At 37.1% G+C, this 14,351-nt stretch overlaps 1 protein-coding gene across 2 annotated transcripts in view; it reads right to left on the bottom strand.

Annotated features, from left to right (window-relative positions):
• The window catches only part of NT5DC1 (5'-nucleotidase domain containing 1), a 124,903-nt gene that overhangs the window by 5,846 nt on the left and 104,706 nt on the right, over nt 1-14,351 (bottom strand). For both annotated transcript variants that reach the window (XM_033102681.1, XM_033102680.1), the window contains exons 9-11: nt 10,229-10,347; nt 8,966-9,118; nt 2,841-3,009 (exon numbers count right to left, since the gene is read on the bottom strand). In XM_033102681.1, the coding sequence (XP_032958572.1) occupies nt 2,841-3,009; nt 8,966-9,118; nt 10,229-10,347 (441 nt within the window). The remainder of the gene's footprint in view (nt 1-2,840; nt 3,010-8,965; nt 9,119-10,228; nt 10,348-14,351) is intronic.

The raw sequence follows: 14,351 nt of genomic DNA, 5'->3' as shown, positions 1-14,351 counted from the left end.
CTTTGAAAGAAAGGAAAAGTGAAATATAAAAAGTAAAAATAGTAGTTATTTAATTCTGGGCTTCCTCCAAGTTACAAGGTCTATTTCTTTAACAGGAAAGTCATTTGTAAAAGGAAGACATGTATTTAGGTTATTTTTCTTTAATTTTCTGTGTTTGTGTAAGCATGGAAGAATGAAAAAAATAAACCATTCTTTGAAACCAATGATAATGAGATATTTCAATGAATAGAATATACTGATACACTAGATTTGTATACCACCATAGAGGATGGACCTTTGGGAAGGTCCTACATATGTTAGATTAGATGTTGCCGTCGTCGTCGTCATCGTCGTCATCATCATCCTACTACCAATAATTCAGGTAAATTATCTTGCTTTGTTTTCTCTCACATCCCTCCTATGAGGGAGGAAATGAAGCCTGGTATTATCATCCTCAGCTGAAGGAAGAAGAACCTTAAGTGTACTTTCATTTCTAAATTGGAACTGAGGCAACTAGCGAAGCAGGATAAAATATAAACATCAGAGTGAAGTCACTGGAGAGCTAAAGAAGAGACCAAGACGTGGAAACACAATTCCTGGGAAGGAGTAACAAGCAGAGATGTGAGCTGACATTCTGCCCCAGCTTTTTCCTTTAGGCACTTGAATTGTGGCTTGGGGCAGGGACAGTTACTCGGAGCAGAAAAGTGGTAGAACTTTTGTCAGTCTTGAAGGGCTGGGAAGAAAAATAGGTTTAGGAATGCTCTTTAAAGGAAGGGGTGGAGAAACGGACCCCGCTGGTTTTCTCCAGCTGTTTCCCAAATTCTGAAGGGAACTTCAGGAAACTAAGAATCAAGCAGAAGCACACACCTCTGTAAAGCAGAGTGGAATTTTCAGCAGTTTCTTGATACTGAGAAAACAGGGAGGGATTAAGTTCTGACTTGAGAGAGGAGCGGGGCCCTGGTGAATATCTCAGACTTTCAATTATATATTTCTGAAAACAACTTATTATTATGAAGTGATTCTCTTTCATGTTAATGGATTTTTCCCTTAAGGTCTACTTTGTTTCACATTAATATAGCGAACTCGAATCTTCTTTTGTTAGCATGGTATCTCTTTCCATCTTCTGATGTTTAAACTTCAGTGTCCTTATGTTTCAGAGGTGTCTCTTATGAATAACGCATAGTTGGGTTTTGTTATTTCACAGGCTTTTAATTAGAATATTTAGCTACCTACGTTTAATGTAATCACTCAGGTTTAGATCTATCATTTTACTCAATGCTCTCCATTTGTCTTACTTATTCTTAATGTTCTCTTTATTTCCCTTTCTTGTTTTCTTTTAGATTTTAAAGCTATTTTACATAATTAGCTCAGAATGTATATCATTACAATTCTTTTGATTACAACACACATTTTTGACTTATCGCTATCATACTTGTATCCTTTACCATATAATACAAGGATTTAGAACAGTTTAACTTCAGCTGTCTCCCTTTGGGATTTATATGCCATTGCTTTCATGTTTTTAAATTCTGTGTTTAAACCCCATAGGACTTCTTTTTTTAATTGTTTCCAAAAGTAAATATTCATTTTAAATTATTCACATATCTATCCTTTTGTTGCTGCATATTCCTTCTTGCATCGCCAATCTTCCAACAGGGATCATTCTTACTTTTGTCTGAAGAACAATACTCTTTAGTATTTACTTTAGTGTAGGTCTTCTGGACATACATTTCCTTCATTTTTTTTCTTTCTAAAAATCTTTTGACCTATTTTCCGGTGCACTAATTCATTTTTCAACTGTGTCTAAACTGGTGCTAAACCCATCCATTAAATTCTTAATTTTTATTTTTTTAATATTTCAATTTTAGACTGTCCATTCTTTTTTTGGTTTTTTATAAAACCATAAAATTTCTCATTCCTTTTTTTCTGTACTTGACTATAGTAAACTTGGTTATTTCTGTTAGTGTAGTCTCATATCCTTATGTGCCTCACTATTTTTCATTATATGCTGAACCTTATATTGTTTTTAGAAATAATCTGAGTCCTAGAATGTTATATTCCTCAAGAGAATATTCATTGGTTTCTACCAGGTGCCTTGGGGCACTACCAGTGTAGAATCTTCTGAATCCAATTTTAGGGATTCATTTGATTTAAAGCTGAGCTTCAGTCCTACTTCTAATTCATCCTCACTCTAAAGTAAAGTCCTTTGGGGTTTCAACACAGATTGAGAGAGTCCACCAAGTCCATTCTTCGTTCAGCAGGCTCTACCCTCTACTTTCTGTTCCTGTAGGCTCATGAAGCTACTGAAAGCCCCACTCCCTTTCTTTGGTGTTCTCTCTCGAATCAGCAAACACTCAGGAAGAAACGCAGCCCCCGAAGTCAGGTTCATTTTACTTGGCCTCCTTAGCATCTTGTCCTGGTAATTTTTTCCTACTTATGACTCCCAGCAGACTTGAAAAAAAAATGTCCAGCTTTTGTAGTTGGCTCCAGGAGATGGGCAGGTCATAATTACCTACCGTGTTTCCACGAAAATAAGACTGGGTCTTGCTCCAAAAGACGCATTAGGGCTTATTTTCAGGGAATGTCTTGTACAACAATCTACATTTATTAAAATATAGTCATGTCACCTTCTTCTGGAACATCGTCATAACATACTAATTGGGTCCATCTGGCTGATGATCTTAACTGGGGCTTTTTTTCGGGGTAAGTCTTATTTTTGGGGAAACACTGTAGGTTGTCAAACCTAGATGTTTTCCAAGAAAATGTGGAAAAATTTTCTTCTTTTAAATGCAAGAATTCTAGTACTTAAAGTCATTGTTGTCTAGTAAGAGGAAAAGCTTTATAAATATTTCCCCCCTTACCTGCTATTGCTTCAATACTTGGAATTGCAATAGTGCTGTAGGTACTGATTCTCCTACAAGACCATGTATAAACCAAGGAGTCTTCTGTGTTTTTCAGTCCCGAAATGGAATCAATGAAAAACGAGCCCCATTTTTTAGATAATGAATTTAGAGGCTTTGCCTTCTGTCCCTGAAACAAGAGAATAGAACAATGAAAACCTGTGATTAATGTTCAATCTTACAAGTTTTTCCCCCAAACTAATAAATCAAAAAAAAAAAAAATCTGTAGGAATTTCAGTTTACCTTAACCGAACTATATACAATATATAAAGTAAAACAAAGCTTAGCAGTCTTTAAAAGTATCCACCCCTGATTTTGTTTCGGAACCCTTTCTCACCCTTTGGGATCTGGACAGGATGCCATCACAGACATTTGCCACACTCACGTTGGAGTAGGTCGCCTCCTCCAATTTCCTACATCCCGAGTTTATCCCTAATATACTACTCCTCATACAATCTCACAATTATCAGGCTATTTACTTTTTACCCTTGACAGATCATTAACTACGTAAGTTTAGGTACTTTCTTATGTATTAGTGTATCCCTAAGGTTTAGTGCCTAGGACAGAGCAGGTACATGAAAATTATAGATTAAATAAAAGACTCATTCAATAAATACTTCTCAGTGTTTTATGGATATGGCATAAATTTAAGAACTAAAAAAAAATCCTATCACATCCATATAATCTGGATTATACAATCTGTCATCCTTTTCTGAGGAAAATTTCAATTTAGAGCAGCACAGAGTCCCAAATCTGCCTCTAGATTCATATTTCTTTGTGGTGGAACTCACTTTGTGAAGCAAGATGAGGCTATATGTTTTTAGATGATGGTGTCTAGAAATCAGCAAGAACTGATTTGGATTTCACCAAAGATATTTAAGAGCAGTATAGAATATGAATATCCATGCTCCTGTGTGTACATTGAAGGTATATTTCAATATAATTTCTCAAGGTCTAAAGAGCAATTTTATAGGATAAATTTTCTTTAGTTCCTATCTTTTCTAAAATAATTAGTGAGAAGAAGTGATTCACATTACACATACTATATGTAGATAACGGTTCTGCACACATGTGATAGAATCTAGGCTCCTCCCTATTCCTAAGAAAAAAAGAAAACAGACATAGCTACCCTTTCTGATTCAATGTAATATGGATGCTGCTATGATCTAAATGTTTCTATTCCCCCAACATTCATATGTTGTCAAATGCAACGAACTGAAGCTTCAGTCAACAATATTGGTCCCAGTTTATGTTTTTCTAAGTTAACTCATAGAACTGTATCTCAGACTATTTTATTAGTAAGTCAGTTTAAAAATCCAGACTCAGATTTATCAATCTTTTTGCTTTAAGGTGGTATCAGTATCGCCATTGTTTTAATCTGCACTTCATGGATTACTAGTGAGGATGGGCATCTCCTCTCATACATAAGCTTTCCCCTTCAGTCAACTGTCTGATACTTTTTGTGCAGTTTCCTACTTGAATGTTCTATTTCTTACATGCTAGATATAAATTCACTCTTGGTTTTATTGGATTGAACCATATGAATGTGCTATGTTCAACTATTTTTGACGTACAAAAAATGGCAATTTCATAAGGTTCCATCTGGATGGGTGCTGCAAGACCCCTTTCCCTGTCTTTTCCTCCTAGTTAACAGTATTTCAGGTATCTTGAAAACAATATTTAATATTGATGTAAAGTTATCAATTTTTCTACTTGATCTTGTCATTTGGGGTCATAATTTGAGAAATCCTTCCCTACCTTGAGGTCACAATGTTTTCATAAATTTTCTTCAATTAATTTTACAGATAATTTTTTACTTTCAGGTCCATAACCCATTCAGAATTAGTGAGAAAGGGACTCATCTTATTTTTCTCCATATACTGAGACCATTTACTCAGTGTTATTTACCAAACTGTTTATCCTTTCCTGCTGATTGCTAATCTTCTATCATATATCACATTTTCATGGTAACTTGGAATGTGAGACAGGGTCCTATGTCTGCATTCTTTTCCTTCTGTTTACTGACCTTTTTTATATATTATGTCACCAGTATTATAGTTAAAAAAAGTTACTGTAGCTTCCTAACATGGTTAGTATTTGACAGACAGATTCCCTCCCTTCATTATCCTTTTTTAACAAATTGTCTTAGCTTTTTTGGGGCCTTCAGTTATAATTGACATAAACCATATAAGTTTCAGGTATACCATGTCATTATTGGATATTTGTGTATACTGTGAAATAATCACTACAATAAAGTTTAGTTAACATCCATCACAACAGTCACAATTTTTTTGTGTGTGTGGTGAGAACTGTAAAGATCTACTCTCTTAGCAACTTTCAAATATACAATATAGTATTAACTATAGTCACCATGCTGTACATTACATCCCCAGGACTTACTTATTTCACAATTGGAAATTTGTACATTTTGACCCCCTTTACCCATTCAGAATCTAACAGAGCCTTAAAAATGTCTTCATCAAGGTCTTATGAATTTAAGTTAATTCCTAGATAGTGATTCATTTCATTGCTTTTGTAAATGATTTATTTCTCTTACATTTTGTAAGTTGTTACTGGCGGCATAGAGATAAGGTATTAATTTTTGAATGCTGATTTGGATCTAGCATTCTAAGAACTCTCTTATTAGTCATAAAAGTTTGTTTATTCCCTATGGTCTTCTATGCTAATGATCATATAACTCCAAAATAATCACAATTTGGTGTCTTCTAATCCTAATTCCACATTTCTTTTTCTTTTCTTGTGGAGTTGGCCTTTTTCTTTTATTATATGATATAATTAACAACAGGTATCCTTTGTCGAATTCAGAACCTTAAAGGACAAGCGTCTCCATTAAATATGACTTTACATTAAATATTACATTACAGATTACATTCCCACTGGGTTTTTTGTGGATAGCATCTCTCTAATTACAGGCTGGCCCTTTCTTGTTTGCTGAGAATTTTCATCATTAAAATGAATTATTTTGGTACCTAAATTTCATAACATGTTATTCTAAAAAAGCCTGAGAATACATTTTTATTTGTTGTAAATTAAAATGAAGAAATAAATGAGAACAGTACTGAAGGAAGCTAAAGAGGAGGCCAACCTCCTTTTCCTATGTAGGAGGTTGGTCTTATAAAATTAAGACTGTCCAAGTAATTATGATTAATGAAGTGACTTTTGATTTAATTCTGGAAATAAAAATTAATGGAAACAAATTATTCTTTCTTAGTCTCCATAACTAGGCTTATTTGAATCATTACAATGTGCCAATTTTGTTTATTTATCATGCTCCAATATAACAAAGAAGATAACCAACAGATGTATTAAGATTTTGGAAAAAGTTTCTTGCATAAGCCTTTGGAGTGCAACTTGAAATGTTCTCTGTCTTTATCTTGAGATTCCTGTCACAAATGAAGGGAGGTGAAAGTGATCTTCACATTCCAGGTGGTTTTATCAAGGAAGGAAATTGCTGTAAATATCTGAGAAACTGAATTCAAGTCTGAGTGAAACAAAACGCTGATCTCCACGGAATGTAGTAAATGTAAATGTTCTGATTCATTCCATCAATCCTGAAATGATCTAGTTAATTTGGTTTTTAATTATATTGTTTCAAGTTCACTTAGACTGAATAAAGCAACTAGAAATATGGAATTAAATCCCTTTGCATTCAGGCTTTGTACTCACCAACAGACTGCACATTACACTTTCTGTGTCTGACATTTGGTTAGAAAAACTAAACTCCATTTTTCTGAATAATCAGAAAATAAACAGAAGAATGCTCACACAATGGTTTCTGTTTAGCTCTCTTTAAAGACAGTTTCCCTCCTGCTGTAGCAATTGAGGACGTTTGTATACTTGTCCCCTCCACGGGGAAGCAGGAAAGAATCTGAATTCTCCTGCCATGCTGGACTTACGCCTGGCTTTGGTGTGCTGACGAAAGTGTGCTGTCCAGTGGAGCAAACCTGAACTTAATAAGAAAGCAGTCTGATTTTTAGAAGTTGTGGTTCTAAGTTTGTGTTAGAAGATAAATTTTGAAAAAAACCAATAACACATAATTATCTTTAAATTATGCATAATCTGCCTTTAAATATAAGCAGAAAGATGTATGATAGAGGGTTTTCCTTAAAGCAGATAAAACAACTAAGTTGGCTTGGAACATCTGCTAAGGGTGGGCCCATCAACACAAATACTGCCTCAAAAACAAACTAGAGACATGATGGCATTCAGTCTGACCAGGATAATTTTGAAGTCAAGTAGTAGGAGGATACTTGGCTTTGGGCTACTGGGAATCCCCAGCAAAACACTTGCTTTAGACTCCAACAGAAGAGAGGACTCCATCCTCCACAATTCCACTTCTGCAACCTTTACAGAATAAGAGATGGAACTAGAGTTCAGGGCTAGTGCTGGGACCTTTTTAGGTCTTTATTCTAACTTTGTCACTTGGCCAAACCCTCCTGTTCTTTGTTTCCTTGTCCATTTTTAGTGGAGCAGAGGTGGGTTGGTTTGGGGGGGTGGAGTTTGATGGAGAAGGAACATTATTTCAATTTTATATTAGGAGCTAAAATGTTCAAGCTGTTGACTCACCATTTCCTGTCTAAGAGCCAAGTAGTTCTTTATTATGTATTTGTAACTAACAAGAGAAAAGGGGGTCTGTGGGAGAATGATGGGGGTACTGTGTACATAATGCTGGAGGAAACTTTCCCACTGATTTTCTTATTATTGTCCCCACATTCTCAAATCGTTCTGAAGAAACCAAATCTTTCTTTAGTGAAAACTTTTCCCAAAGTCACTCGGGTTAGAAGGCCCACCTTCTGGAAGGTTGTTTTAAAGCTCTTTTTAACCCAAATTGTCCAAAGAACTTCCAATGTCACGTTGAAGACTAAATGCTACTCAATGGAAACCTCAATGGAAACCTGACTCCTTTATTCTAACATCTTGTTGGATCTGCTTATTGTTATTTTTTTTCTTTTAATAATAGACTCTATTTTTTTAGATCAGCTTTAGGTTTACAGGCAAATAGAACAGAAAGGACAGGAAATTCTTATGTATATGTTCCCCTCCTGCCTCCTACCACTATTTCTCCCATGATTCACATCTTGTATTAATTGGTATGGTACATTTGTTACAACTGATTAACCAATATAGACACATTATTATTGACAAAAGTTTGTAGTTTCCTTTAGGGTTCACACTTTATGTTGTACTATTCTATGGGTTCTGACAAATGCATAATGTCATGTACTCACCATTACAGTATCATACAGAACAGTTCTACCACCGTAAAAATCCCCTGTGCTCCATTTATTCATTCCCCTCCCGCCTGAACTCCTGGACTCACTGGTCTTTTGCCTCTTTTTATAGTTTTGCCTTTTCCAGACTGTCACATAGTTGGCGTCATACAGCACGTAGCATTTTCAGATTGGCTTCTTTCGCTTAGTGACACGCACTTCAGTCTCTTCCGTGTCTTTTTGTGGCTTGATAGCTTATTCCCTTTTATTGCTATTTTTTGAAATATTTGTTTTCTGATTTGAGTTTTTCCTTCTTTAGAATTGTTCCCTTGGGATGAGTTTAGAAAAATGCACCTTATTTTCTGATCTTTCTTCTTTTCGGCTTTTTTTTTGCTTTTAAACACTATTTTACTTTTCTAGATTTACGACATATTTTCCTTTTCTTTACCTCACCTAAGTTCATTCTGGGGGCTCAGGAGTTATTAAGTCTAAAGGAGCTACCAATTTAGTTAAGTTAGATCCATGAAGAGACAGCACAAGAACTTTCATGGCCAAGCAAAAGAGACAACATGAATATAGTGAGTCAGGGTCTGGCTGCCTCAGCAGCAACCAAAAACCATCCATGGTTCCACAGCATTGGATAAAAGCAGAGGGGTGAAATACAGACAGATTGTCTGCGTTATCTTGGCATCGTTTAAAAATTATCAACAAGATCAACTTATAGAGTTGAGTTGGCAAGAAGATCACAATTAACTGCCAACAGATTTCATCACTCTTGGCACAAACAAGCACTTTTTAAGACATGTCAAACATAACGGTTTTTCTTTCAATGAAAGCGCTCAAGGGAACCCTTACCTCATATTTTCCTTTCTTCTCTAGAGGCTCTGATTCCTCAGGCTTCCCGTTTCTGTCCCCTCTGAGCTCTTCCAGGATGAGGACTGTCTCCCAGTTACTATAATGGCGGGCTGGGAAAATGTCTGAATGCATGCTGTCACCAAAGTAAACAACCTGTAAGTCAGACATCAAATTCTGTTTGAGGCATGAGAGTTGTGAAAGAGAGTGGTGTTCATTTCATGCCAGGCAGAAGAAAATTCCTCAACAGGTATTGGAGTAGGACATATTAAACCTCCTTGAATAAAGGGTGACCGCTGACTTGCCCCATCTGGTTTGCAGGGTTCCATGTTTGTTTTAAGAAGTTATATAATGTATCCACAGGTAGAAGAAAGGTAGAAAATAAGTGATTTTATTCAATTTTTTTAAAAAGTGAAAGAGTCCCTATGTTTACAATTAGACCTGCCCCTAGAGTTGAAGAACTGGTGAGATAATAGAGATGACTTGTTATAGTGGGTTAGATTAGAGGCGTGCACATCACAACCACTTTTCCAAAGAGTTTCTGGGCCTCGCCGGACCTGCTGAAACAGAATCTCTGAGAGTGGGGTTGGGCAAGTGGACTTTGAGAAGCTCCCCATGTATTCTGCGGCAAAATCCTACTGATCTAGTCCACACCCCTTTTACAGAAGAGAAAACAAGGTTAAAGGAATATGAACTAGAACCTCCACGTCAGGATGCTCTGTCCACTAAATCCCTCAGGACTTCCCAGGGGGCCGTGGCAACATGGCAGCCAATGGAGCAGACTCAGCTACCCACTGATCTCTCCTGCTCAAAGGGCTCCTGGCAGACATTTTTCAGACGAAAGGTCTTGCTGTTAAAAATGCACCAATGTCAAACATCAACAAAGTGACCAGAGTGTCAAAAGCAAGTGTTTCTTTAGTCTGTCATGTAATTTCAGTTATTGCTTATTTTACATCTAAAAATGTTTCTGATGGACTGTTACCAGGATATCATTACTCAGGTATCCCACACACTAATCTGGGGTATCCCCTAGACCTGTAGCCCCTGCTTGGAATCTCTGCTCTTCTCAGTTGCTGATAAAGAGCCCATCTACATCAACAAAGGTTTAGTTTAGCAGGAGAGGGAAGAGAAGAGATTGGTAGATAGGCAGAGGCAGATGTTTCCCTACAGATGATTCAGCTGAATGCATTTAGCATCATGGTTTTAGTTTATAATGGCTTATGTCTGCAAGTGGGCATCAAGGACTCTGCATCAATCAGAAAATACCTTGGGTTCAGGTTTGCCGGTCATTTTCTTCAGAAGTTCATACAGGTGGACAGCGTTCCCTTGGGAGTACCAGCCAGGTTTATCCAGAGACGGCAGTGCCTCCTGCTCTTCATCATTCTCTGATAATACAGTTTGACAATCATAAACTTTTGAGTCAAGTGAGAGCACCCAGTTGGGCAGACCACACTAGGCATGGCTGCAGGACTTGTGTAAGGAGGAATCATGTGGGTTGCGGGCTGGCATTCAGTGAGCACTTATTATAAGCACTTCAGAGATACAGAAATATATTATTATATATGTACATATTTTTAATGAAAATATATACAAAATAAATTCTTTTAAAAATTACATATACAATTTTAAAACCTTTTTAAGAGCGTTTTAGACTCATAGCAAAATTTAGAGGAAGATACAAAGATTTCCCTGATACCACCGCGCCTGCACAGCCTCTCCCATTATAGGGGATAATCCTATGTCGATTGATGTAGGTTCACCAATAGAAACAAATGCACCACTCTGGTGGGGGGTTTTGAGAGTGGGGGAGGTATATATTATTTGAGGACAACAACCTTTTTAATTGGGGAAAATAAGGCTCAGGAAAATTATTTTGCCCAAGGTTTCAAAGCTGGTGATTTATTATTAACAAAGCTCCATAGTTTATATTAGGAATTCAAATTGGGCCTAGAAGACGGAGTGTAAGACAACAGCTCCAAAGACCATTTCTAAATTTGGATTCTTGGACCTGAATATGGCTCACGTAATCACCACAAACAAGAAACAGCTATAGCACAAAAGAAATTTTTATCTGGCATCCCTGAGGGCACCCATAACCTATTAACTCCACACTGGAGCCTACACAACTCCCTGTGACATCTTCATATAAATTCAGTGCTGTTTACTGGCCTTCGTATATGCTAAGAACAAACAAGTCATCAGTGGATAAAGAAAAGAAGGTGATCTTTAGAATGCATTTGTCATGCAGGGTGTCATGCGGGGTCTCTGGTTTCTCTCCCCACATAAGAACGCAGGACATGGTGAGGCCAAAAAGGAACACCCACGGAGCTTAGATAGGGGAGTCACACCACTGTAATCTCGCTGGCTGCTGGGTTGTAGACACAGGAAGCAGGAGCCACACTATCTGCAACCTGCTGTCCACTTCTCTGCAATCTGCAACCCGCACTCCACCGTGCTAACTGCAGTCCGTGCTTGCCAGCCACCACCTTCTTGCTAGCCCCCATTTTTGCTAGCCATAGCCACAGCAGTTATATTAGTGGCCAATGGCTCACTGGTTACAGCTGACGGCCACCTAGCCACAGCTGATGGCCATCCAATCACAGTTGATGGCCATTTACTACTTGAGCCAGCACCTTTCCATGTGAGGCCGAGAGCCTGGAAACTACACTCCTGGCTCTGTCCCCACAGCATTTTTAACTTCATTTTATGAAGTTGATTATCTTTACGTTCTCCCTCAATTTCACTGATAAAACAGGACTACTTTATGTAAATGCAAACCGGTATTATTTTCCTAAAATAAACTCTGTCATAGTTTTAATTTAAAGCATTCTTAAGAGCTGGGTGGAATGCATTAATTTTTTTTTAAAAAAACTCTTCCTATGAAAATCTATATTCAGAACAAATTTCTGTACCAAAATTCTGTAAGATGTTCAAATTATTCTCAAACCTTTTAACCTAATGACTACTCGATGTTTGGGTTATAACTAGGAAGGAGAAAAACTCATAGGAGACCACAGCTCAAATTTGTTTCTGTGACCTGTAAACTGCCCCGAAAACTAGCTGAATAAAGTTAGCAAATGAGGGGTAGATAAAGAGATGGAGGTGCTACCAATTAAAGCACTTAGCAAATCAAACTAAAACTCTTTTGAAAACTGTAATTTGCCTCTGGATACAGCTGTGTTTTATAATAATAAAGTCAATCTTTTTTATTTTGTTATTTTAAGAGCATATGGACAAGTAAAAAAGAAAGTAAAATTTTAGTCAGTTAAAAGAGTTACAAAATAAATATGGGAAAATAATATGGTCAAGGCTATGGCAGATAGCCTTGAACAAAGGTAAGTTCCATTACTTAGCTCAGATAAGATAATCGTGTCAGAGAGAGTGGCAGAACTCCTAAGAAGAGCTGTGTGTGCCTGTGCCTGCCCACTGAGCTCAGCCCACAGCTGCCTGAATGTGGCTCATGTGGCAGCTCGCAGCGGCCTCTCCCAACTCACAAAGTGCTTGGTGTTACCATCATGTTTAAAAAATATTTAGGTAATTTTTTTGAATCAGTAATACATTTCTATACTTTAAAAAGTCTCATGTTTGATCTCTTATCTGCTATGCACTCACCTCTTCTGCAAAAGGTAACTACTCATGCATATAAATTAAACATAAATATATATTCCCTTCCTCCACTTTTTTCTACACATTTGTTGAAGTGTAATCGACACACAAGAAACTGCACATCTTTAAAGCATACAATTTGATGAGTTTTGACATACGTATATATGGACTGAACTGTGTTCCCCTCAAATTTGTATGTTGAAGCCCAAACCCCCAGTATTTGGAAGCAGGGTTTAAAGAGGTGATTAAGTTAAAGAGGCCATTAGGGTGGGCCCTAATCCAATACGACTGGTGTTCTTATAAAAAGAGATTAGCACATAGATAATCAGGACATTAGGACACAGAAGAAACACCACGTGACGATACAGGGAGAAGACAGCCATCTACAAGCTAAGAAGAGAGACCACAGAAGAAACCAAACCTGCTAACACCTTGATCTTGTAGCCTCTGGAACTGTGGGAAAATAAATTTCTGTTGTTGAAACCACCCACTCTCTGGAATTTTGTTATAGCAGCCCTGACAACCGAATACAACACCCATGAACTCCTCCCTTTTAAATGCAAGTATTAGTATATTCTGTACACTGTTCTGCAAAACTTTATTTTAAAGATAATGCGTTGTAATCTGCCTAGTGTTTTAAATAGACGCATGTTCCATGATTTATTTTTAACAGTCCTCTATCTATAGACATATGAGATGTTGCCAATTTTTTGTTGTTACAAGGAAACAATTACAAACATGTCATTAGTGTATAGCTCATAGTTAAAACCATCTGAATGGTAGAGAGCTGAAGACAGCAGAAGAAAGGAGGGGCAATACAGAATGTTGGAGAACATCAAAATTGGAGAGAAAGGTGAAGGGAAACCAGCAGTGGAAACTGAGATAGAGCACTTAGCGATAGGTGAAGAATCAGAATTAGCAGCAAAATAAATACCACATAGGACACGAAGAATTAGAGATTCTGTAATGTGAGCAGTATGATCCTCTTACTAGTAGTAGTTCTACCAATCTTTTTGTACCCTAAAAATGGGAATAAATTATTTTGTGTCAATTCCAAAAACTGTAGGAGTCATTGTATCTTCCACTAACATACACTGATGTCCAGAAAACTAAAGCTAGAAAGAACTCTAGAGATCTTCTAGTCCAATCATTTTGGCTGTGAAAAAAACAGGCAAGTTTTTCTATATGTCTCTATGAAGAGCATGAAATCCTGTATTCTGAGGTCCCTACATTTTATACTGGTCATTATAGACGATGGTAGTACGACTTTGGGTCCTGCTTCATCAATCCAGACTTTTCATCTCTGAAACTACGAAAGAGAATGAAAAGCAGTAAAATGCTTTTAAAGTTAAGTTTTTGTGGAACCCAAATGTAAAACAATTTTTTTAAAAAATGGTATTTTTATTATCAGCATGGTATATTTTATTATCAGCATGGTATATTATCAGCAAAAATGGTATATTTATTATCAGCATATTTTTTTAGTTAACATTCTATACCATTTTCATACCGTAAATTCAGTCAAGACGACTATCAAGTCTTTTGACGAATACGCGTATGATATTTGAAAATTCATTATTACGTCTGTTGTGCGGGGTGGCCTGCGGGGCCTCTAGTCCCGCTCCCCACATAAGAACGCAGGCTATGGTGAGGCCAAAAAGGAACACCCCTGGAGCCATAGGTAGGGGAGTCATACCACTATACTCTCACTGGAGGCACTATAGTCTCACTGGAGGCTGGATCCACACGACCTGCAACCTGCTGTCCGCTTCTCTGCCTGCCA

This window comes from Rhinolophus ferrumequinum, chromosome 3, assembly GCF_004115265.2.
Source record: "Rhinolophus ferrumequinum isolate MPI-CBG mRhiFer1 chromosome 3, mRhiFer1_v1.p, whole genome shotgun sequence".
Lineage (NCBI taxonomy): Eukaryota > Metazoa > Chordata > Mammalia > Chiroptera > Rhinolophidae > Rhinolophus > Rhinolophus ferrumequinum.
The sequence above is the reverse complement of the archived record's forward strand: the minus strand, read 5'-3'. Positions and strand labels throughout refer to the sequence as shown.